General features: G+C 42.8%; 2 protein-coding genes across 3 annotated transcripts in view; one reads left to right on the top strand and one right to left on the bottom strand.

The window, feature by feature from the left end:
• BRAP (BRCA1 associated protein) overlaps window positions 1-10,470 on the bottom strand; it is a 91,412-nt gene extending 80,942 nt beyond the window's left edge. The window contains exon 1 of one of the 2 annotated variants that reach the window (XM_077462010.1): window positions 10,335-10,470. Coding sequence is in view for 1 of the 2 variants with exons in the window: in XM_077462009.1 (XP_077318135.1) it covers window positions 9,887-9,965 (79 nt within the window). In the remaining variant the exon portion in view is untranslated. Of the gene's footprint in view, window positions 1-9,886; window positions 10,076-10,334 lie in introns of those variants that run through there. The other variant, XM_077462009.1, reaches the window with a different exon arrangement.
• ACAD10 (acyl-CoA dehydrogenase family member 10) overlaps window positions 10,388-23,449 on the top strand; it is an 87,971-nt gene continuing 74,909 nt past the window's right edge. The window contains exons 1-3 of the mRNA XM_077462008.1: window positions 10,388-10,514; window positions 14,166-14,345; window positions 21,082-21,230. Coding sequence (XP_077318134.1) covers window positions 14,171-14,345; window positions 21,082-21,230 — 324 coding nt within the window. The 5' untranslated portion in view covers window positions 10,388-10,514; window positions 14,166-14,170. The remainder of the gene's footprint in view (window positions 10,515-14,165; window positions 14,346-21,081; window positions 21,231-23,449) is intronic.

Genomic DNA, 23,449 nt, shown 5'->3' with positions numbered 1-23,449 from the left:
TGTGGTTTACAGGACAGGCAGAAAACAATAGAGCACACAGAAATGGACTAAACTCCCTGTGAATATGAAAAATAAATAAATACACACACATATATTATATATATTTATATATATATATATATATATATATATATATATATATATATCTCTCAATGCATTGAGCAACTCAAAGTAATTGGATTTTGTACTCCACTGAATAGATAGTTCAGCTAATCATAAATCATTGCTTGTATGACTATAAAAGACACTTAAAAGGGAAGACATGGCCATACTACTTACTTGAAAATGTCTGATGTGTGTCATCGCTTATTTAGAAGACCCAAGATACAGTTTTGGCATATTGTTAGGCCTCATGTACACTGCTGCTGCTAAACGCACGTTTGCAGCTGGGCATGTTTTTCAGCTGCCCCTGAACTCTCTTCTTTGTTATCTTATCAGTACATGTACACAGGGTCATTTACAGTCATTTCTAGGCAGTTCAAAGGCTTTTTTTGGAAGGAAAAAAAAAAAAAATGCTTTCATAAGCTGAGTTTACAGGCATTTCAAGCGCTTTTAAACGCAGTAATTCGTGTTTAGCCGCATTTTGTTTGCAGGCGGTTTTCCCATTTTGGGCTATTTAATTATTATTATTTTATTTTTTTAAAACATGCCATTTAAACATGGCACAACGGACGTTTTAAACGTGGGTTACTATCTGTTACATTAAATTGTTCAGGAGAAGTTGTAAAAACATCCCGTGTACATGAAGCCTTAGCGTTCAGCTATGGTCAAAATAGATAAAATGGCCCTTTGATGAGTGAATATTTATGGAAATGCTAGATACAGCAATGTTGTTTGTAAAATGTACCACATCATGTCAGATAATAAACTATGTTCTGCTGCATTTTGTATGCCAAGCTGAAGGTCTCCTTGTACTTTCCTGCAAAGCAATGCCTAAATCTAGTTCTTAAGGGCATGGCTTAACCGCTTCAGCCCCGGAAGATTTTACCCCATTCCTGACCAGAGCACCTTTTGCGATTTGGCACTGTGTCACTTTAAATGCCAATTACGTGGTCGTGCAAAGTTGTACCGCAACCAAATGTATGTATTTTTCTCCCCGCAAATAACGCTTTCTTTTGGTGGTATTTGATCACCTCTGCGATTTTTATTTTTTTGCGCTATAAAAAAAAACAATATTTTTTACTTTTTGCTATAATAAATACCCTCCCAAAAAACAAAAAAAAATTCCTCAGTGTGGGCCGATATTTTTTACCAAAAAGAAGTAGCTATAAGCGTATATTCATTGGTTTGTGCAAAAGTTATAGCGTCTACAAAATAGGGCAGTTTTATGGCATTTTTATTATGATTTGAGTTAATTGGGTTTCCTGGGAGGTGATTTTAACTGGGGGGGGAGACTGTGCAGGGGAGATGACAGATAGCTGTTCACACTCTGTATGTACAGACGATCTGTCTGTTCTCCCCTCAGAGAACCGGAACCTGTGTGTTTACACACACAGATCCCAGTTCTCCATGTCCCCCCGAGCGATCATGGGAGCCTGGCGGTGATCACGACCGCCGGGCACTCGCATCGGCTCCGTGGGCATTGGGCAAGTGTGCCTCCTGCGGCGTGCACGCGCCCCCTAGTGGTCGTTTCGCCCAGCCATGCCATTCTGCCGCAATACAACTGCGACAGATGGTCACCAAGTGGTTAAAGACCAAGTTCACCTTTGGAGCATGTTACATGTTCCACCCAAAAGAGCTTTGGCCATACTTCTCTTTAAAGCAGAACTTCAAAAGGTGGATTACTGATTGTTTGCATTTTCCTCCCTGCATTGCCACATTTGTCACTTTTTTTTTGGGGGGGGGGGGGGGAATAGAGCAAGTACCTAGTTTTGACAGGTACCTGCTCTCACTTCCGGGAAGTTCGGCCCCCTGCTCCTTCCCCTGCAGTCTTTTGGGAAACATCACAGGTCCCAGAAGACTACAGGACCATTCACAAGGCACAGTGTTGCTTGCACAGTAGGAAACTGGCTGTGAAGCCACAAGGTTTTATTTCCCGTTTCCCTTATTAGATGGATGAGCCCAGGCGTGTTTGCAAGTCCATGTGCCCATGCCCGCCAGGAAGCTGACACTCCATAACATTAATCACAGGTAATGAGACATTTCCCGATCTGTGCAGCCGGAGATTGGGAAATGTCTCACTGCCTTTGTTTAGTGCTACGGAGTGTCAGCTTCCTGGCGGGCGTGGGCACGCCTGAGCTCATCCTTACTAGAGATGCCAGAACCTGCACTGAACCGATTGAATAATTGGCTCACATGAGGACATCACTGGATCCCTGGGCAGGCAAGTGTCCTTACATTAAAAGTCAGCAGCAACAGTATTTTTAGCTATTGACTTCATTTTTTTTTTTGTCTGAAGCTCATTAAAACATTTACATCGTTTTAGCAAGCAGTAAGTTTGTTTTAAAACCTCCCTGACCTCTATAGCTGCAGCACAGAGGTACAATTCACCCTTATATTACTCAGCAGAAGCACTGAATTTGTTCCAAGCAGCACAGCTCTCCCCTTCCAGCAGTGACTCAGCAGTCTTCCAGCCTTCTAATCTCGAATTTAAAAATATAATGACTTAAAGTCGTAAAGAAGACCAGGCTAAAAGGAGAAGTTCCACTTTTGGAACGTTACATGTTCCAGGTGTATTTAGGGTGGAACATTTAAGATGTTCCAGCTCTTGCCACCTCTACCCCTGATCCCTGCCTCAGTGTGGCAGCAGGTGGAGAATCTTCTCCCTGCACTCAGTGTCACAAGTCAAAAACAGCGTGGCAATGCAAGGCTCTGCTCACGGGGCCACATCATTCACTCAGTTTCTTGTGAATGAACGAACTACAAGCACTGTCATCCACCGCGGCAGACGTTGTAGTTCTAAATGAACTGTGATGGTCTGAGGAGTACACTTGTAGTTCATTCACAAGCCCTGCAGCTTTCAAACTGGCAGCTCGTATGGGAGGTACAGGCTGGAAGCTGCAGGGCTTGTCTGCAGTAGCCCGACACTGCACCCCTGATCACGAGTGAAATGTTTTCCAGACTCCTGCAGGAAAAAATAATAAATGCACTTTTTTTGTTCTGCAAAAACATGTGCAGTTATTTTTCTTCTAAAAAGGTGAACTTATCTTTTAAAGCTGCTCCCACCCATGCTCTAAGTCCTATACTAACTATCCTGTAGAAGAAAAATGTGTATACTTTACTATTCCCTGGGCACTCTGGTCCTGTCTTGTGTCCTCCCCATCGGGGGCTGGTTTCAGTGAAAAGGAGAGATTTCCGGCAACAGCTGCAATGCCTATGTGGTCACATCATCCATAGGCTTACTATGGAGCATTTGTGGTCAGCTGTGTCTTCTCTACTGAAGCTGTCCCCAAGAGCTGATCATGTGACGGGACCAGAGCGCTCAGGGAATAGTTAAGTATAGGCATATTTCCTCTACAGGGTAGTTAGTATAGTATAGGGTTTAGAATGGGGGTGGGGGCAGGTTTAAGTTTAGACTGGACTTTTAGTTCAACCACCTCAGACCCACGCTATAGCCGAAAGACTCTCTCGTTCCGAGAAGGCATCCATAGACGTCCTTCCAGAACCACACCCCCAGGGGCAAGCATTGTGATTGATATGTCCTACGAACACAGCTAATCACAGATTGTGGTAAAAAGCCAGCATCCCTCTATCATATGATAAGCTGTGTCCAATCACATGTAAACAAGCTTGCCGGTTATCTGCATTCCTTTCTTCACGTGCTGTCACAGGATAAGGAGAGGATTGCAGGCCCACAAGTGCAAATCAGTGCTGCCTATCAGTGCCCATTAGTACAGCATATCAGCAAAGAAAAGATACTTTTTTAAAAGTTTTATAACAGAAACAAAAAGTTAGTATTTTTCATAATTTTTGTCTGATTAGCAAAAAAACTAAACAAAAAAAAAAAATCCCAGTGGCGATTAAATACCACCAAATTTCATATGGGTACAGTGTTGCATGAGCAGGAAGGGGGTGAAAGTGCCCAGTTTTGAAGTGGTTACAGTGAAATGCAATTTCTGGCCAAGTGTCATGTTACACACATAGAGTCTAACATGAAACATGATCCCTCTTCTCTCCACTGGCTATTGAAATATTTTAGTTTATTGCAGCCATGCTTGGCTCCAGCCTCAAACCTGTGTTATCAGTCACAGAGAATTGTGAATGAGAAAACTACAAGTCCCATCTGCCACAGTTGCAGGGGGACAGTAGTTCTCAGTGAAGCACAAGCACAGTGACATCACTGCATTTGTAATCCATTTATACTTCCTGAAGCTTCATAAAAGGTCAGTACCTCCTACAGACCTGAGCTGGAGAAAGAATCTGCAGAAGCCAGAGCATTGTACCCATGATCCACTGAGCAGTTGCGAGGAATTGCAGTATCCAATGCAAAAAAAAAAAAAAAGACAAATCCATATTTTTAACTTTCTGCAATATGGGTGCATTAATGCATTTTTATTTATTTTTTTTGCAAAAGGTGGAATTCACCTTTAACACTTTACTGCCACCAACATAGGTCTTACGGTGTTGGCAGCGGGAAGGTTCCACACAAACTCATGTACACGCCACAACCCTACTGTCTGCTTTCTAATCAGAGTGCTGAATAGCCTCTGGATCATGTTCTGTGGCTTTCAGAATGTGCCACACCGGTGTCCCACCGCTTCGGGGCTCCATTGTCCCACTTGCTGGCCCAGAACCCACATGGTGAGTGTTGCTGGGTTGGAGGGGAGGGAGACCTGGCTAAAATGAACCTAAAAACAGTGTAGGTCACTTTCCCTGACTCCCAGAACCAGGGAAGAAACTAATAAAGTACAATGTCTTATAGAGTGACAAATGGAAAGACAAAATATCCCTTCTGGGTCATGAATGTACATTAAAAGGATTTTAATAAACTTTGTTGCAAAGTCCTAACTGTTTCTGCTCTGAAGGAATAGCTCTTTGTTAAATCATGTCTTGTGTGGGACCAATTCTGAACGGAAATTACTTTTTCCATTTTTGATGAGCTGATGCACTTGCAGTGAGGAGAGTCACAGAGTCCACACTCCTTTAATATTTGGATGTGATTAACCCTTTAGGAGAATCTCCCCAAAACTGATTTTTTTTTTTGTTCCAGTGGATGCCTTAAATCTGATTTGTATCTTAGTGCAAGACTAAAGATAAAATCAGTGAGTGAAACACACAAGCATAAAATGACATATCCGTGGGTATGCTGTACATAAACTGTGTACAGAACACCTCCAGGGTGCCATATTGCATTGAATTATAGAGAAAATGTCAGCGATGGCAATTTTTACTAACAATAAATCCGAATACGGCTTGTGTCACAACTGTATATGCTATACTACCATTTGTTTTTTTAATTTGTTTTTTTTTTTGTTTTTATTTACAATATTTTTTTACCCACGAAAGTAGTTACTCATTAACAGCCCGTTCACACCTGAACGTTTTGTAGCCCTACGCCTGAAGCTACAAAACGCTGGAGGGGAAAAAATCCATTATTCTCAATGGAGATGGTTCACATCTCCACTCCATGTCGCCTGAAGCCCTACGCCTGAAGCCCAAACAAGTTCCGGACCCTTTTTTGTCGCGCGAATTGGGCTGATTTGGGCGTTTTCATTCCCATAGAAACTAATGGAAACGCTCGATTCGAGCGTTTAGCGCGACAACGAGCGTTTCTACGGGCGTTTTGACGCTGTATCTGCTCAAGAAAAAATAAGCAGATGAAAAATATTTTTCCCATTGGCTGAAAAAAAACGGCGAAGTTAAAAAAACGCTCGTTGTAGTGTGACAAAACGCTCGTTGTCGCGCGTTGTAGTGTGACAAAACGCTCGTTGTCGCGCGTCAAAACGCCGGTAAAAACGTTCAAACACGCTACGCTCAGGTGTGAATGCAGCCTAAAAATATATCACACAGGGGATTCCTACGTTATAGAAGCAAAGTTTTAGAAAAAGTAAAAAAAGTTAAGTTATGCCTAAGCACTAACCCCTTCCCAGTCACAACATTTTTAGCTACCCGCACTGATAAGAATGCAACGTGCCTGTTGGGGGCATATGAATGAAAATGTTGCTTGTTATACAAGCTACATACTGCACACACTGAAGTCAGAGCAGTAAATTACAGGCTTTATTCACAGTTAAATTTAAACTGATGACCTGTAGGGGCTTTTAAAGTATCACCTATAGAAAACAGTGGGAAGAAAGCACTGGGTTCCAGGCACTGGCAATTACCTGATTTTTAAAAGTCAGCAGCTACATTGTTAGTAGCAGCTGACAAAAAAAAAAAAAATCCTCTTTAAAAGGGTTTTTCTTTGTTTTTTTAAACAGCATGTGATTCTTACCTCCACTGTGCAGTCTGTTTTGCACAGAGTGGCCCCGATCCACCAGTTCTGGGGTCCCCTGGCGGTGCTACTAGTTCCTCCCCTAGGAGAAGCGCTCTCCTTGCGCGGGGGGGGGGGTTCAAGAGTCCAGCATTTGCTTCTATAGACATAGAATGCTGACTTGGCCAGCCCCCTTCACTGGATTTGATTGACAGCAGCGGCAGCCAATGTTTGCACTACTATCAATCTATCCAATCAAGAGCCAAGGCAACAGGCAGAGAGGAAGAGCACGTCTCTGCCAAGGGAACAAACAGGCTCAGGTGAGTAAAACAAAGGGGCTGGTTAGTGTTAAGAGTTTTTCACCTTAATGCATAGGAAAAAAAAAAAAACACAAGTTTACAGCCCCTTTAAGTAGTGGAGAGTTTTACCACACTCCTCAGCTTGCTTGTATTAAAAAAAAAAAAAAAAAAAAAAAGTACCACTTTAAAGTGGTTGTAAACCCTTACAACACACTTTGACCTACAGGTAAGCCTAGATTAAGGCTTACCTTTAGGTCCAAGAAATATCTCCTAAACCTACACACTTTAGGAGATATTTCCTAAAAGACAGTCACAGCTGTCTACGGCACATGCACCGTAGACAGCGGCGTGCAGACACACATATGCTGCTAGTGGCGGCTCCCGTGCGCATGCGAGGGAGTGACGTCATCGCTGCTCTGGCGCTGTGAGTGGCCGGAGAAGCGATACCCGGAAGAAGATGGATGCTCCGAACTACAGGGGACAGCGGTAAAAGCGCTATGCATAGTATTCCATTATGCTTAACCTTTGCAGGGAGACAAAGAGGAAGTAAACCCATCAGGGTTTACTTCCTCTAATCTTATGCAGAGCTGCTGAATGATCTTGCCTATACATGGCCAACATTAAAAAGGGGATGTAAGCAAGTTAAATGAAAACCTATACTGGTTTAAAAAACATTGAAGTTTATTTAATATTGTGCTGCTTTTATGGCAGGACATGGTGCCTCTCTATACCAGGCACCAGTAGAAGTGGTCAGTTGACAAGATTCATCCTTCCATTTTTGTTATGTTTTGTTAGTGGAACTTACAACCACCTTGCAGCAGAACTTCACCCTGAATTGTAATTTATTTTGCACTACCTTCTCGCACTCCCTCCGAAATGTGGCGGGGGGGGGGGGGGGGGGGAGGCAAGCAGAGCTTCCCCTTTTGGGTGGAGCTCCACTGTAATTTGTAGGGAGAAGATTTTACTACTGCTTTATTACTGGCAGGGGTGCTTACATTAAAAAAAAAAAAATTATTTAGTCATGCAAAACCTTTATCTCAAAAAGAAGAAAAACGGATTGCTGTAACTGATTATTATCAAGTGTGAGCTGGAGTTTGGCAGTATTTCCAAATCTCCTAATACTGCCATGGCCAAAAGTTTTGAGAATGACGCAAATAATAATTTTCACAAAGTCTGCTGCTTCAGTTTTTACGATGGTAATTTGCATATACTCCAGAATGTTTTGAAGTGTGATCAGATGAATTGCAATATATTGCCATGAAAATGAACTTAATCCCACAAAAAAAAAAAAAAAAAAAAAAAAAAACATTTTCACTGCATTTGTGAAGAAGGCTTCAGGGCACCCAAGAAAGTCCAGCAAGCGCCAGGACCATCTCCAGTTGATTCAGCTGCGGGATCGGGGCACCACCAGTGCAGAGCTCGCTCAGGAATGGCAGCAGGCAGATGCGAGTGCTTCTGCGCACACAGTGAGAAGACTTTTGGAGGATCGCTTGGTGTCAGCAAAGGAAGCCACTTCTCTCCAAGAAAAACCATCGGGACGGACTGATATTCTGCAAAAGGTACAGGGATTGGACTGCTGAGGACTGGGATAAAGTCTCTTTCTCTGAAGAATCCCCTTTCCGAATATTTGGGGCATCCAGAAAAAAACCTTGTCTGGAGAAGAAAAGGTGAGCACTACCATCAGTCATGTGTCATGCCAACAGCAAAGCATCCCGAGACCAGTTATGTGTGGGGTTGCTTCTCAGCCAAGGGAGTGGGCTCACTCACAAGAACACAGCCATGATTAAAGAATGGTACAAAAAACATCCTCCGAGAGCAACTTCTCCCAACTATCCATGAACAGTTTGGTGACAAACAATGCCTTTTCCAGCATGATGGAGCACCCTGCTATAAGGCAAAAATGATAATTAAGTGGCTTTGGGAACAAAACATCTACATTTTGGGTCCATGGCCAGGAACCCCCGCAGACCTTAATCTCAATGAGAACTTGTGGTCAATCCTCAAGAGGCGGGTGAACAAAAAAAAAACCCACAAATTCTGACAATCTCCAAGCATTGATTATGCAAGAATGGGCTGCCATCAGTCAGGATGTGGCCCAGAAGTTTACTGCCAACATGCCAGGGCGAATTGCAAAGGTTTTGAAAAAGAAGGGTCAACACTGCAAATATTGACTCTTTACATAAACGTATGCAATTGTCAATAAAAGCCTTTATGAAACACTTATGTAATGCTTGTAATTATACTTCAATATACACAATAGTAACATCTGACAAAAAGATCTAAAAACACTGAAGCAGCACTTTGTGAAAATTAATCTTTGTGTCAGTCTCAAACATTTTGGCCATGGCTGTGCATTTAAGAGCCGTTTCACACGGGCTGTCTGATCAGGTCCGCCTGTTACTTTTTCATTCACCTCCATGGAGCGGCGGATGTCAGCGGTGACAAGTCCGCTGACATCTGCTGCTATCCAATCCGATCCTGTGTGCGAAATCCAGACGGATGGCGGTCCTATTTTCAATCTGTCTAGCAGTCACCACTGACATCTGCCGCTATCCAATCCTCTCTGTGAAATTCAGACGGATGGCGGTCCTATTTTTCCAACTGTCTAGCGGCCACCGCTGACATCTGGCGCTATCCAATCCGGTCTGCAAAATCCAGATGGATGGCGGTCCTATTTTCCATCTGTCTAGCGGATCGGATGAAAATGGACAGGCAGTCTGTTTTTACCTGATTTGCCCATAGAGGAGAGTGGGACAGCGGAGCAGCGATGGACCTGTCATCTGCCTGCTCAGCAGGGATCAGCAGCGCGATCCACCTCTGAGCAAGTAGATTCCATCCAACGGCAGTACCCATGTGAAAGGGGCCACTCCCCTCCCGACTGTTAATCCTGCTGTGTTTATTCCCCTAGAGTTGTCTCACTAATACAGGAGGTGGTCAGATCACCTGGTGAAAAGCCTACAAAAAGGAAAACGAATGCAGTCACAACATCTAATGATTGGCAAGCTGCAATATATGACATTTTTGGTTTAATACCACTAAGATTCTGTGTTGGATGTGGGACATTTGTAGAGGGTTCCCTCAAACAATACTGAAAGATAAGCCAGCAGACAAGGTCTGCCTCCGATACACTGACAGTACAATGCGACCAGGGCCATAGAACACTGGTTCTAGAAGCCCAGCCTCGCAGGTAAGCAGCCATGACAGGTACACGTCTATAGGAATCCCCCCGGCTCACCAGCGCGGTATTGGAAGCCCACAGGAGAAGGAGAATGATCCGCAAGCTCCAGCCGGACGACAACCAGTGATACACTCATATGTCAGGCCAGACACGGGCGGGGAACGCACACAGGAACAGTCACTACACCAGCCGGGAACCCGACTATTCCCTCTACCGTCTCACAACTGCACATCCGGAATCAGGAACCCGTGACCCCGTCTGGGACTTTTCATTGGCCCCTTACCATGACTTGACAAAGAGCCGCGGCTGCCATGCTTGATGTGGGAATACAATGTAAACAAGCCGGAGATGGAAATAGACCTGCGTTGTGGTTTGATGACAAATGATGGTGAAAATATTTATAAACAATGAGTTCGTTAGCTGTACAAGCCTATACGGGCAGATGCTCCCACAAAGAACACTATATACACAAATTACATAACCCATCGCTTTAACAGTTACCTACCCTTTCTGTCATCATTACTTCAGCTGGGCCATTTCTCCCTGCGCTTCACATGTCCGTGGTCTCCAGAAACATGGCCGCCTCAGAGGGACCCGTCTGACCTCTAGTGTGTTATCACTCGTGTTGCGGGAGTTGGAGATCTGTCAAAGGCAGCCCGTGGAGAGCAATACTGTCCAAAATAGGGTGAGTTACAGTCTGACGCTTCTCACCACATAGAGAAACACAGGACAGTCTGCTGATCAGATAAATAGACAGCTACTGGCAATAGAGTTCAACAGAGATCCCTCTCTATTCTTCAATGAGCAATGTCCATACATAGGGTGCAGATATGGAGGAGCTCGGGAGTCACATAGGAAGTGTGGACAATGAACACTCAGGGGTCTCCCAAGTGTCAGATTAACTTTTCACCCTGAAACCAGTCAGATTCTCGCTGTCATGGCATGGTGATGACATACCTCTCGACTTTTTGAGAAGGGAATGAGGGACACCTATCAGCAAAAGTATGCAGGCACAGGACACACCCCCTGCCACACCCCCTTAAAATAGAATTTTACAAAAAAATCAAGATTGATTAAAGCGGTTGTATAGTCTTAATTTGAACTTTTATTTACAGGTAAGCCTATAAAAAGGCTTACCTGTAGGTAAAAAAAATGGCCCTGCCGGAAAGCAATCTCCCACACACATGCGTGGGAGTGACGATTTCGCTGCTCCGGCAACTCACAGCGCCGGAGCCGCGATATCTGGAAGACACGCCGAGGGAACATGTCAGCTCCCTCTGCGTGTATTGGGTGAGATGTCGGGGCCTCGTTCTAAAGTAAGTATTTCATAATGAGCTAGTATGCAGTGCATGCTAGCTCATTATGCCTTTTCCCTTGCAGGTGTGAAAAGAAACAAACGTCAGCAGGTTTACAACTGCTTTAAACCCACAAGTGCTTTTCTTTTTTACCACTATTGCTTTATGTTGGCTTTTGGAATTTACAAATGCAGAAATTTAGAAATCAGAGGAAAGGTTTAGCACTGGGAAACATTTTTTCATAGATAAAAAGTGCATTTTATATACATCTATATAGATCAGAGCAAAATGAGGGACAAATGGGGAGGAATGAGGGACAGAGGGACATTGCTCCATATCAGGGACAGTCCCTCGAAATTGGGGGCAGTTGGGAGCTATGTGACATAGACAAAAGATCTGACTGGTTGTTACAGAGACATTGCAGGGAGTTTCTTTACAGCTGTTACAAAGTTGATACATCTCCCTGATTGTCTTGAGTGTCTGCGGAGTTGCAGTGTCTCTTAAAGTGGTTGTAAACCTGAGACATGAAATATGAACAAAGCATATCCAGCTATATGGTCTCCAAACTGCGGCCCTTTGCTTGCCACCTTTTCTTACACTGATACCAGACACTATTCCTCCCACTGACACCAACAATAGGGAAATATTCCTGCTACTGACATCAAGAGTAGGGAACTATTTCTCCCATTGGTGCCAACGATAAGGCACTATTACTCAAACTGTCACCAACAATGGGGCACTAGTCCCCAAACTGTCACCAACAATGGGGCACTAGTCCCCAAACTGTCACCAACAATGGGCCACTAGTCCTCAAACTGTCACCAACATTGGGGCACTATTCCTCCCACTGACACCAACGATGGGGCACTATTCAACCCCATTAACACCAATGATGGGCCACTATTCCTTCCATTAACACCAATGATGAGGCACTACTAATCCCACTGACACCAATGATGGGGCTCTATTCCTTCCATTAACACCAATAATGGGGCACTAATTATGCCACTGACACCAATGATGGGGCACTATTCCTTTCACTATGCAGACACTGATGGGTGGCATTGATAACACTGATGGGTGGCATTGCTGATTTAATTTGTTTCATGATGGTGCCAGTCAGTGCCCTTTTGTAGCCACTGATTGGCAAAGATTGGGCACATGTGGATGGCCATGGGGTACATACCTGGCCATCCACATGTTGCCCACTTCCCTGGTGGTCCTGGGGGCTTCCCTGGTGGTCTAGTGTGGGAATCCGAGGGGGGGCTGCACTGATAAACAATCAGCGCAGACCCCCCCCCTTCAGACGCGAGTGAGGAAAAGCTGATCAACAGCTTTTCCTGTTTACATCATGATCAGCAGTGATTGAACACGGCTGATCAGCCAGAGGCTCTTTACTGAGATCGGTGGAGCGGTGTGTCAGACTGACACACTACTCCACCAATCGCCGCAATGTTGCGTGGTGCCCTGTTATCCTGAAAGACGTCATATGATGCCCAGTCAGGGTAACAGAACCACTTCCCGGACGTCAATCTGCTATTGACCGAGCGGGAAGTGGTTATAATCAATATTTTTTGCTAGAAAATTACTTGGAACCCCCAAACATATATATTTTAGCAGAGACCCTAGGGAATAAAATGTCAATTGCTGCAATATTTTATATCACACTGTATTTGCCAGCAGTCTTTCAAACGCAATTTTTTGGGGAAAAAATAAATTTCAATGAACAAAAAAAAAAAATAATAAAAAAAAAGGAACAGTAAAGTTAGCCCAATGTTTTTTGTTTTAATGTGAAAGATGATGTTACGCTGCGAGAACCGTGAGAGAATTGTGATCTATCTTCTAAGCAAAAAATAGTGAATCTCATTTTAGCCAGAAACGCGCAGCTCTATGACATTGTAACATACAGTATAATAGTTTACAATAATGCAGAATCGTCAGGAGCCCTGAGTGTGTCACTTGTCACTGTAGCCTGCCACCAGATGCAGTTTGTCACTTGCCACCGTTGCCTACCACTAGATGCAACAAGTCACTCACCTCCGTTGCCTGTTGTCAGATGCATCATGTCACTTTACACTGTAGCCTGCCACCAGATGAAGCTTGTCACTTGCCACTGTCGCCTGTCACCAGATGCAATAAGTCACTCGCCACTGTCGCCTGCCACCAGATGCAGAATGTCACTTTTCACCATCGCATGCCGCTAGATGAAGCTTGTCACTTGCCAATGTCGCCTGCTACCAGATGCAGCCTGTCACTTACCACCATCGCCTGCCACCAGAAGAAGCTTGTCACTTGCCACCGTCGCGTTCCACCAGATACAGCTTGTCACTTGCCACCATCACCTGCCACCATATGCAGCATGTTACTTGCCACCGTCACCTACCACCAAATCCAGATACAGCTTGTCACTTGCCATTGTCACCTGCCACCAGATGCAGCATGTTACTTGCCACCGTCGCCTACCACCAAATCCAGATACAGCTTGTCACTTGCCATTGTCACCTGCCACCAGATGCAGCATGTCACTTGCCACAGTCGTCTACCACCAGATGCAGCATGTCACTTGCCACAGTCGTCTACCACCAGATGCAGCATGTCACTTGCCACAGTCGTCTACCACCAGATGCAGCATGTCACTTGCCACAGTCACCTACCACCAGAAGCAGCATGTCACTTGCCACAGTCGCCTACCACCAGAGGCAGCATGTCACTTGCCACCAGCGCCTGCCATCAGATGCAGCATGTCACTTGCCACCGTCGCCTACCACCAGTTGCAGCATGTCACTTGCCACCGTTGCCCACCGCCAGATGCAACATGTCACTTGCCACAGTTGCCAACCACCAGATGCAGCGCGTCACTTGGCACCATTGCCTGCCACGAAATGTAGCATGTCACTTGCTACTGGTAGTTTTAACTGAAAGTGGTTATCTAGCAAAAAAACAAAAACAAAAAAAAAAAACCTTAACTGTATTAATATGTTAACACATTGATAAGTAATAGTTTTGATGCGTTATACTATTGTTATATTTTATTTTGCTAGGTACAATGCTGATAACCCGAGTTTTGCAAGCTTCTTGCAAACATCCATCGGCATGGAGACGCTGCCTGCTGCAACAGTGGAGTCCAGTAAGATGGGGGCACGCATCTACCCAAGTTTATAAGGCAGTTGTTTTTGATATGGGCGGTGTACTTCTACCTTCACCCTACAAATTAGCTGAAGGTGAGAATAACAGCACGTTTTATTAAAATTCTTAAAATGCTGAAATAACTAGTTACCGATTACAAGATTTCACCTTGTGACTTTTTTTTTTCCCCCAGACTAATGAGCAGTCATTTCTGGTTGCCAAGCATCACTGTACTTTGTACACTGACCTTTGGTGTAGTAAATGAAGGTATACATGTTTTACAGAGCATGTTAAAGTCTATTTTTTAAGGGCTAACTTCGGCCAATTTTTTTTTCTAGCTAAGGTAGTGATAGGCAAACCCCAGAACTCAACGGGTTTCAGTAACCTTGACTGCTGAGGCCGAATCCAAGAAGATGTATTTAACCACTTAAGAACCGAGCCTCTTTTTGAGATTTGTTGTTTACAAGTTAAAAACAGTTTTTTTGCTAGAAAATTAATTAGAACCCTCAAACATTTTTTCTAACACCCTAGAGAATAAAATGGCAGTCGTTGGAATACTTTCTGTCACACCGCAGTTGTGCAGTGGTCTTACAAGTGCACTTTTTTTGGAAAAAATACACTTTTTTTAAATAAAAAAAAGAAGAAAACAGTAAAGTTAGCCCAATTTTTTTATACTGTGAAAGATAATATTACACCGAGTAAATTGATACCCAACATGTCGCGTTTCAAAATTGTGCCCGTTGTGGAATGGCGACAAACTTTTACCCTTAAAAATCTCCTTAGGCGACATTTAAAAAATTCTACAGGTTGCATTTTTTGAGTTGCAGGGGAAGTCTAGGGCTAGAATTATTGCTCTCGCTCTAACAATCACGGCGATACCTCAAATGTGTGGTTTGAACACCATTTTCATATGCGAGCACTACTCGCTTCTGCACACGAGCTCGTCGGGACGGGGCACTTTTAGAATTTTTTTTTAATTATTATTAATTTTACCTTTTTATTGTTTATTTTTACACTGTTCTTAAGAAAAAATTGTGTCACTTTTATCCCTATTACAAGGAATGTAAACATCCCTTGTAATTGAAAAAAAGCATGACAGGACCTCTTAAATATGAAATCTGGGGTCAAAAAGACCTCATATCTCATATTTACGATAAAATGCAATAACATATTTTTTTTTGTCATTTAAAAAAAAAAAAAAGTCCCTTAAGGAGCTATGGGCGGAAGTGACATTTTGACGTCACTTCTGCCCTGCAATGGTATGGAGACGGATGGGGGCCATCTTCCCCTCACTCGTCTCCATACCCAGCAAGGAAGAGGACTTGATCGCCTCCGACAGCTCTGGTAAGCGGCGGAGGGCACGGAGCGTTGTGGGAGGGGGGCCCCCACTCCCGCCACCAATTAAAAGTGATCCCGCAGTGAATCCGCCGCAGAGACCACTATTATCGGAAGCCGGACCACCAGCCGATGAAGAGGATACCGGGTTTATAGGAAAATAGAGAAAGAAACTGCGCTATGGTGAAACAATTTTAAATCTTATGGTGACAGGTCACCTGAAGGACCCAGTTAAGCTGCAGCTTGGCTGTATCACATAATTACAAAAAAACAATATAAGGAATAGAAAAGCTGCGCTAAACCAAAAATGTGCAAAAAACTAGGCTAATACCTCTTATGTATTTATAGCCTAACCCGTTAATATCGCTTAAACATAAACCTTATCCTTACCATATGGGTAATGCAAAAATTAAAAGTATCAGTGATCAGTGTTTCCTGTGGGAGTTGTGGCACCCTTGGGGACACCTATCTGGATTATAATATAGATACCCTGGTCCCTTTTAGATCATACGACATGAGGGGGCACATTTAGGATGGCTGGTTATATACCGAGGGCCACCAATTTGGGTCCATATCGTTTTGGTTGCCCCGTATCACATTGGTGTACTATGGGCCCACCAAGTGTTGGTGGGTCCGTGATACGCCATTTATGTATTTTAATTTTTAATTTTTATTTTTTATTAGTCATTTGCTTTTTTATATCGATTTTTTTTTTTTTTTAAATGAACACTGAATATTGTCTTGAGTCCTTTCTGTTTATTGATTTCCCTTTTACGTGAGGGAACTTAGATTTTTAATGATAATGTTATTTGGGGGTGGAGTCTCCATGTTCTGGCATGAGGGGGGGACGGGCCGATGGGTGATATCTTCACTTTATTCGGTGCCTCCCCTTTAGGCACTATATGGGGACGATTGCCGTCAACACATTTTGCTGTTGAGTTTAGGAGAATCTCAGTTGTAAGGTGTATAATAAGCTAACTGTGTAATGTGGCAATAGTGTCACATCTTTTTTCAAGTTTTGAGGATGAGGTAGGGCACCGAGTAGTGATATTCTGTGCCCACATCTATGAATGGAGTCCTGTGGGAGCAGAACCCATGGGCTATTCAGAACAAGGCTTGGGTGGACAGCTATCCTGCATTGGGTCAATACACAGCTTGTGTATCAACGGAAGTGAGGCTTGGTTAAAGCCGAACTTGTTGAGAGTCCGAGCGGAATCTGCCGCCAACCATTGGTGACTCTGAACAGGGTTCGGATGGACACCGATCTCGCGAGATTTCGAGTTTAGGGGGGAAGTAGACAGGATGTTTACTAACGGAAATGAGGCTTGGTTAACACAAGCGGAACTCGCCGTTGGCCCAGAGCGAGGCTTGAATGGGTTTGGCACTATAAATGGAGGTGACGTGGTGCGCCGCCCGTGCCCCTGGATGACGTAATTCTGTTACGAAACGCATAGGGCGGAGCTCACCTCGTGTTGCAGTAGTCTGTAACCAGGAAGGACGGGCTGTCCGTGTGCGTCCGGCCAGCGCAGCGGACTCAAGGCTAACGTTTTTCTTATACACTGTAAGTGCAATCTATATTTTTTTGGTTTTAAATAATAAAAGGTTTTACACTATTGGAGCTTCACTTTCCTTCTATGTAAATGATGTGCATCCCTGAACTCTGACCATATGAGAGATTTACTGGAGAGGGGTATCCATCAATCCATCTGATAGAAGAGGCGGTTTAAGGAGAGCAGTGAAAGATCTATCCTGGAGTGGGGGAGAGCCTTATACCTAAGTGCGTTCTGTGACCCTCTGTAGTGGGGGGTCATAATGTTCTGGTAAGAAGTAGATCTGTACACTTTGGCGGATTGGGCACTTTCCATGAGTGGAGGATCTCTTTTTTTCTAAATTCAAGCTGATTTGAGAGACTTCTTCACGGCTATTTTATTTATTATTATATGGTGTTTATTGTTTAATAATAGCACACTGGTGTGTTTATTGCACTGTTATTTTATTGTGTATGGTCACTCATGATCACTGATACTTTTAATTTTTGCATTACCCATATGGTAAGGATAAGGTTTATGTTTAAGCGATATTAACGGGTATGGCTATATATACATAAGAGGTATTAGCCTTGTTTTTTGCACATTTTTGGTTTAGCGCAGCTTTTCTATTCCTGATACTGGGTTTATGGCAGCTAGCTGCTGCCATAACGACGATATTCCTCTTTAGGATGTATATCGGCGTGCAGCGGTCCGGAAGTGGTTAATATTCAAGCATGTAGCTATCTACAAGCAGGAAGAACAATAAAGTACATGGTGGTACGTTCAAAATAATTGTTCTGAAATGACTGAGAGCCTCATAGTACAATTTATACATACAAGTTCTGTGGGGAAAACCAGAGATAGACATTTTCACAGCTGAAGGTGTGAATGGCATTTAACCACAACCAAAACAGCTGTTATATCATATGACTTCTAACATATTTGTATCAAGTATATCTGCTTAGTCAGAAACATGTTTTCATACTTACTTTGATATCGTACATTTTGATACAACTAAATGATAAATGAATGGCTATTCCATTTACCCTATCAGTAGGAAATGGTTAGTCAACTTTGGTCAGACATATTTAGTAGAGATTTCAGGCGCCAGGCCAAGAAAGAAGGAGAACAGGTTTCATTAGCATAGGAAGACAAAAAAAAAGGCTGATAGGCATTCAAATGTTTTTCTAAGTTTTTTTCTTTTTTAGTTTTGTAATTTAAAAAAAAAAAATGTCCCATAAGGAGCTATGGGCGGAAGTGACGTTTTGACGTCGCTTCCACCCTGCAATGGTATTTCTCCAAACGATTCCCCTCAAAAGGGCAGGACTTTATAGGCATGAACTGTGAAGCTTACAAAAAGTTGTAAAACCGTATAGGGTACTTTTATTTTAACAATGTATCAAGAAAAACACAAATAAAAAAGAAGCTCAATCTATTCAAAACGTAAAACAGAATTTCCTTCATACAACCATGTTATTTACAACAGTGTGTACATATCATCTACATTCAAAATTGCATATTTGCATATACAAAACAGGTAGATAAATAGTGTGCATTCGATGTAGCCTATGCGTTACGGAGTCTTATTGTACTCCTTCTTCAGGGATCATTCTTTATGTACGTTTATGTTTTTGAAAAAAGCAATCTAGAACGATAAAAGAAAGAAAACATGTATACACAATACCGATACCTGGGGGGCGGGGAGAAAAAAGAGGGGTAGAAGAAAGGCAAAAAAGGGAAAACGCACATGTGTTGCAAATATACTTACATGTACATCTACAATGCCCGATTTAAATCATGCAACAAAGCCGGCTGGTGACCACAGTTAGATCGGGGTACTTGCAAAGCAGGATGTATGCACAAAAAATAATAAACCTAAAATAAAATAAAGAAATAAAAAGTAGTAGAAAAAGTGGTAGAAAAAATGATTTTCCTTTCTTTCTGTCCACTGTACGGGGTGAGTGGGTCCGAGGGTCCTCCCAAATGCGAACCAGGGCCGCGTTGACAGAGAGCTGAAATGGGGGAGAGAAAGGAATGTGTGTAGGGATAAAGTCTTCTAACAGATTAGGTGTATAGACTATCCTTAATGATGGTGTATGTATTCGTATAGCTATCTCTAAATAAAAAAGAGAAAAGGAAAATACCTTTAAAGTAATGCTGTATCAAAAAGCTAAAGTCATCACAGAGGGGGGCGCATATTCTAAAAAGGGGGGCCCCCGAGACTTCACAGGACACTGAGTGGACAAACTGGCACCTTCGCCCAATCAAAAGACACGTAAGCCTATGACGCAGATAAACCGTAAGTCCACCAAGGAGGTGTCTCCCATCTATAAGGGACAATGGTATGGAGACGGATGGGGGCCATCTTCCCCTCACTCGTCTCCATACCCAGCAAGGAAGAGGATCCAATCGCCGCTGCCGACAGCTCTGGTAAGCGGCGGAGGCCACCGGAGCATGGTGGGAGGGGGGCCCCCTCTCCCACCACCGATTAAAAGTGATCTCGCAGCGAATCCGCCACAGAGACCACTATTATCGGAAGACGGACCACCAGCCAACGAAGAGGATATCGGGTTTATGGCAGCTGCTGCCATAACGACGATATTCCTCTTCAAAGTTAGGACGCATATCGGCGTGCGGCAGTCCGGAAGTGGTTAATATTCAAGCATTTAGCTATCTACAAGCAGGGAGAACAATAAAGTACATGGTGGTACATTCAAAATAATTGTTCTGAAATGACTGAGAGCCTCATAGTAAAATCTATACATACAGGTTCTGTGGGGAAAACCAGAGATAGACATTTTCACAGCTGAAGGTGTGAATGGCATTTAACCACAACCAAAACAGCTGTTATATCATATGACTTCTAACATATTTGTATCAAGTATATCTGCTTAGTCAGAAACACGTTTTGATACTTACTTTGATATCGTACATTTTGATACAACTAAATGATAAATTAATGGCTATTCCATTTACCCTATCAGTAGGAAATGGTTAGAACTTTGGTCAGACATATTTAGTAGAGATTTCAGGCACCAGGGCAAGAAGAAAGAAAAAAAGGCTGATAGGCATTCAAATGTTTTTCTAAGTTTTTTTTTTTATTTTTTTTATTTATTTTTTTTTTTTTTAGTTTCGTATACAGTGGAGATTTTTATTTTTTTTGCTGGTTGCCCCCATTAGGAAGATTCACCCTCTCTATTTAACCTGGTTTATACCATTTTCACCGTGCGTGAAAGTGATAGCCCTCACAAATTTTATCCTAAAATGAAAAAAGTTGCCTTTAGAGAAAACAATGTTTTTGTTGCTGTCTCTTACTTTCCTCTTACTTTCTGTCTGTTTGAGACCCTTCCATCCATCACAACAATGGAGTAACAGACAACAAGATAAAAATCATAGAGACATTGCGATTCATCCCCACTTTATCCAGTTTTGTTAGTTGGTTGCATTGATTACATACCGTACATGTGCATTTATTTTTGGATCTACAGTTTTTTTCACCTTTTATGCATTGAGTTGAAAGATCTTTTGTGTTGAGGTTGCCCCCCCCCCTATTTTCTTACCTGTGCCAGATCTGATCCAGTGGTGTGCACGAATGCAGCGGCTCCAGACGCCGTCTCTCTCCTCATTGGACCAATTGATAGCAGCAGAAGCCATTGGCTCCCACTACTGTCAATTAAATTCTGTGATGTAGGAGAGGGCAGGGCCCAGTTCTGCTGGCTATGTCAATGGAGGCAGCAGCAGGAACCTGCATGGAACCTGATGAAAAGGAGGGGCCTGGAGCACCGGCATAGGACCCCAGAAGAGAAGAAAGGGGGCTACTCCGTGCAAAACCATTGCACGGAGCAGGTAAGTATAGGCATGTTTGTTTTTATAAAAAAAAGGAAGGTTTACAACCAAATTCCATGTTTCTCTCTCCCTAGATAGCGGTACTAATGCATTTATTACTGTGTCTATATCTCTTACACAGAGTGGGAAATTCGTAACAATGTTCCTGGGGGCACCATAAAACAAGCCATTCTAACTGGTGGTGAAAGTGGACCTTGGATGAAATACATGAGAGGAGAGTTATCTGCTCAAGGTTTTGTGGAAGAATTCGGACATCTCTGTTCAAATATTGTGAGTTTTACTTGCTGGAGACATTTTAAGAAATCAACTGTTTTAGAAACCACCATGCAGAGGCAAATTATCTGACAATTTTAGTTACCTTTAAAGGATATGTAAAGGTTCATTTTAAAAGAAACAAAAGAAAAACAAACATGTCATACTTACCTCCTCTGTGCAGTTAAAGTACCACGATTTCAAAGCCACTTTGTGCGAACCTTGGGTAAATCCTTCTAATGAGGATACAGACAGTAGTTGAAAACTCACAGTGGCTCTAACCCCACACCATACAGTACTAGTCAAAACTAAAAAAATAGATAAAAGCAACTGGACAGTCTTAACATATTATTTTTTACCTGTGCATGTACAGTGCCTTGCGAAAGTATTCGGCCCCCTTGAACTTTTCAACCTTTTGCCACATTTCAGGCTTCAAACATAAAGATATAAAATTTTAATTTTTTGTGAAGAATCACCAACAAGTGGGACACAATTGTGAAGTGGAACAAAATCTATTGGATATTTTAAACTTTTTTAGCAAATAAAAAACTGAAAAGTGGTGCGTGCAAAATTATTCGGCCCCTTTACTTTCAGTGCAGCAAACTCACTCCAGAAGTTCAGCGAGGATCTCTGAATGATCCAATGTTGTCCTAAATGACTGATGGTGATAAATAGAATCCACCTGTGTGTAATCAAGTCTCTGTATAAATGCACCTGCTCTGTCATAGTCTCAGGGTTCTGTTGAAAGCGCAGAGAGCATCATGAAGACCAAGGAACACACCAGGCAGGTCCGTAATACTGTTGTGGAGAAGTTTAAAGCCAGATTTGGATACAAAAAGATTTCCCAAGCTTTAAACATCCCAAGGAGCACTGTGCAAGCGATCATTTTGAAATGGAAGGAGTATCAGACCACTGCAAATCTACCAAGACCTGGCCGTCCCTTTAAACTTTCAGCTCAGACAAGAAGACTGATCAGAGATGCAGCCAAGAGGCCCATGATCACTCTGGATAAACTGCAGAGAACTACAGCTGAGGTGGGAGAGTCTGTCCATAGGACAACAATCAGTCGTACACTGCACAAATCTGGCCTTTATGGAAGAGTGGCAAGAAGAAAGCCATTTCTCAAAGATATCCATAAAAAGTCTTGTCTAAAGTTTGCCACAAGCCACCTGGGAGACACACCAAACATGTGGAAGAAGGTGCTCTGGTTAGATGAAACCAAAATCGAACTTTTTGCCCACATTGCAAAACGATATGTTTGGCGTAAAAGCAACACAGCTCATCACCCTCAACACACCATCCCCACTGTCAAACATGGTGGTGGCAGCATCATGGTTTGGGCCTGCTTTTCTTCAGCAGGGACAGGGAAGATGGTTAAAATTGAGGGGAAGATGGATGAAGCCAAATACAGGACCATTCTGGATGAAAACCTGTTGGAGTCTGCAAAAGAACTGAAACTGGGATGGAGATTTATCTTCCAACAAGACAATGATCCCAAACATACAGCAAAATCTACAAAGGAATGGTTCACAAATAAACGTATCCAGGTGTTAGAATGGCCAAGTTCAGACCTGAATCCAATCGAGAATCTGTGGAAAGAGCTGAAAACTGCTGTTCACAAACGCTCTCCATCCAACCTCACTGAGCTCAAGCTGTTTTGCAAGGAAGAATGGACAAGAATTTCAGTCTCTTGATGTGCAAAACTGATAGAGACATACCCCAAGTGACTTGCAGCTGTAATCGCAGCAAAAGGTGGCTCTACAAAGTATTAACGCAAGGGGGCCGAATAATTTTGTACGCCCCACTTTTCATTTTTTTATTAGTTAAAAAAGTTTCAAAAATCCAATAGATTTCGTTCCACTTCACAATTGTGTCCAACTTGTTGGTGATTCTTCACAAAAAATAAAATTTTTATATCTTTATGTTTGAAGCCTGAAATGTGGCAAAAGGTTGAAAAGTTCAAGGGGGCCGAATACTTTCGCAAGGCACTGTAGATGCAGATTCATGTAAATGCTTAAACATTTTCAAATGCTGTACAGTATAGTACAATCTTAAACAATCTTGGTAGAGGATGATGGACTTGTTGGAGAGGATGGGACTGGTATTATAGAGTCAGAATCTGATTCTGCTGCTGGAGTCGGTTTCTTGAAGTAGGCATCAAAGTAGGTTTGCACAGAGCTTTTCTTTTTCTCATCATCAATGGCCCTGTAGCATCTCAGGCCTTCAGTACAGTAAAC

This window comes from Lithobates pipiens, unplaced genomic scaffold (genome assembly GCF_037356315.1).
Source record: "Lithobates pipiens isolate NorthernLeopardFrog02 unplaced genomic scaffold, aLitPip1_a1.2 Scaffold_3, whole genome shotgun sequence".
Lineage (NCBI taxonomy): Eukaryota > Metazoa > Chordata > Amphibia > Anura > Ranidae > Lithobates > Lithobates pipiens.
This window is presented reverse-complemented; position numbering and strand designations above follow the sequence as displayed.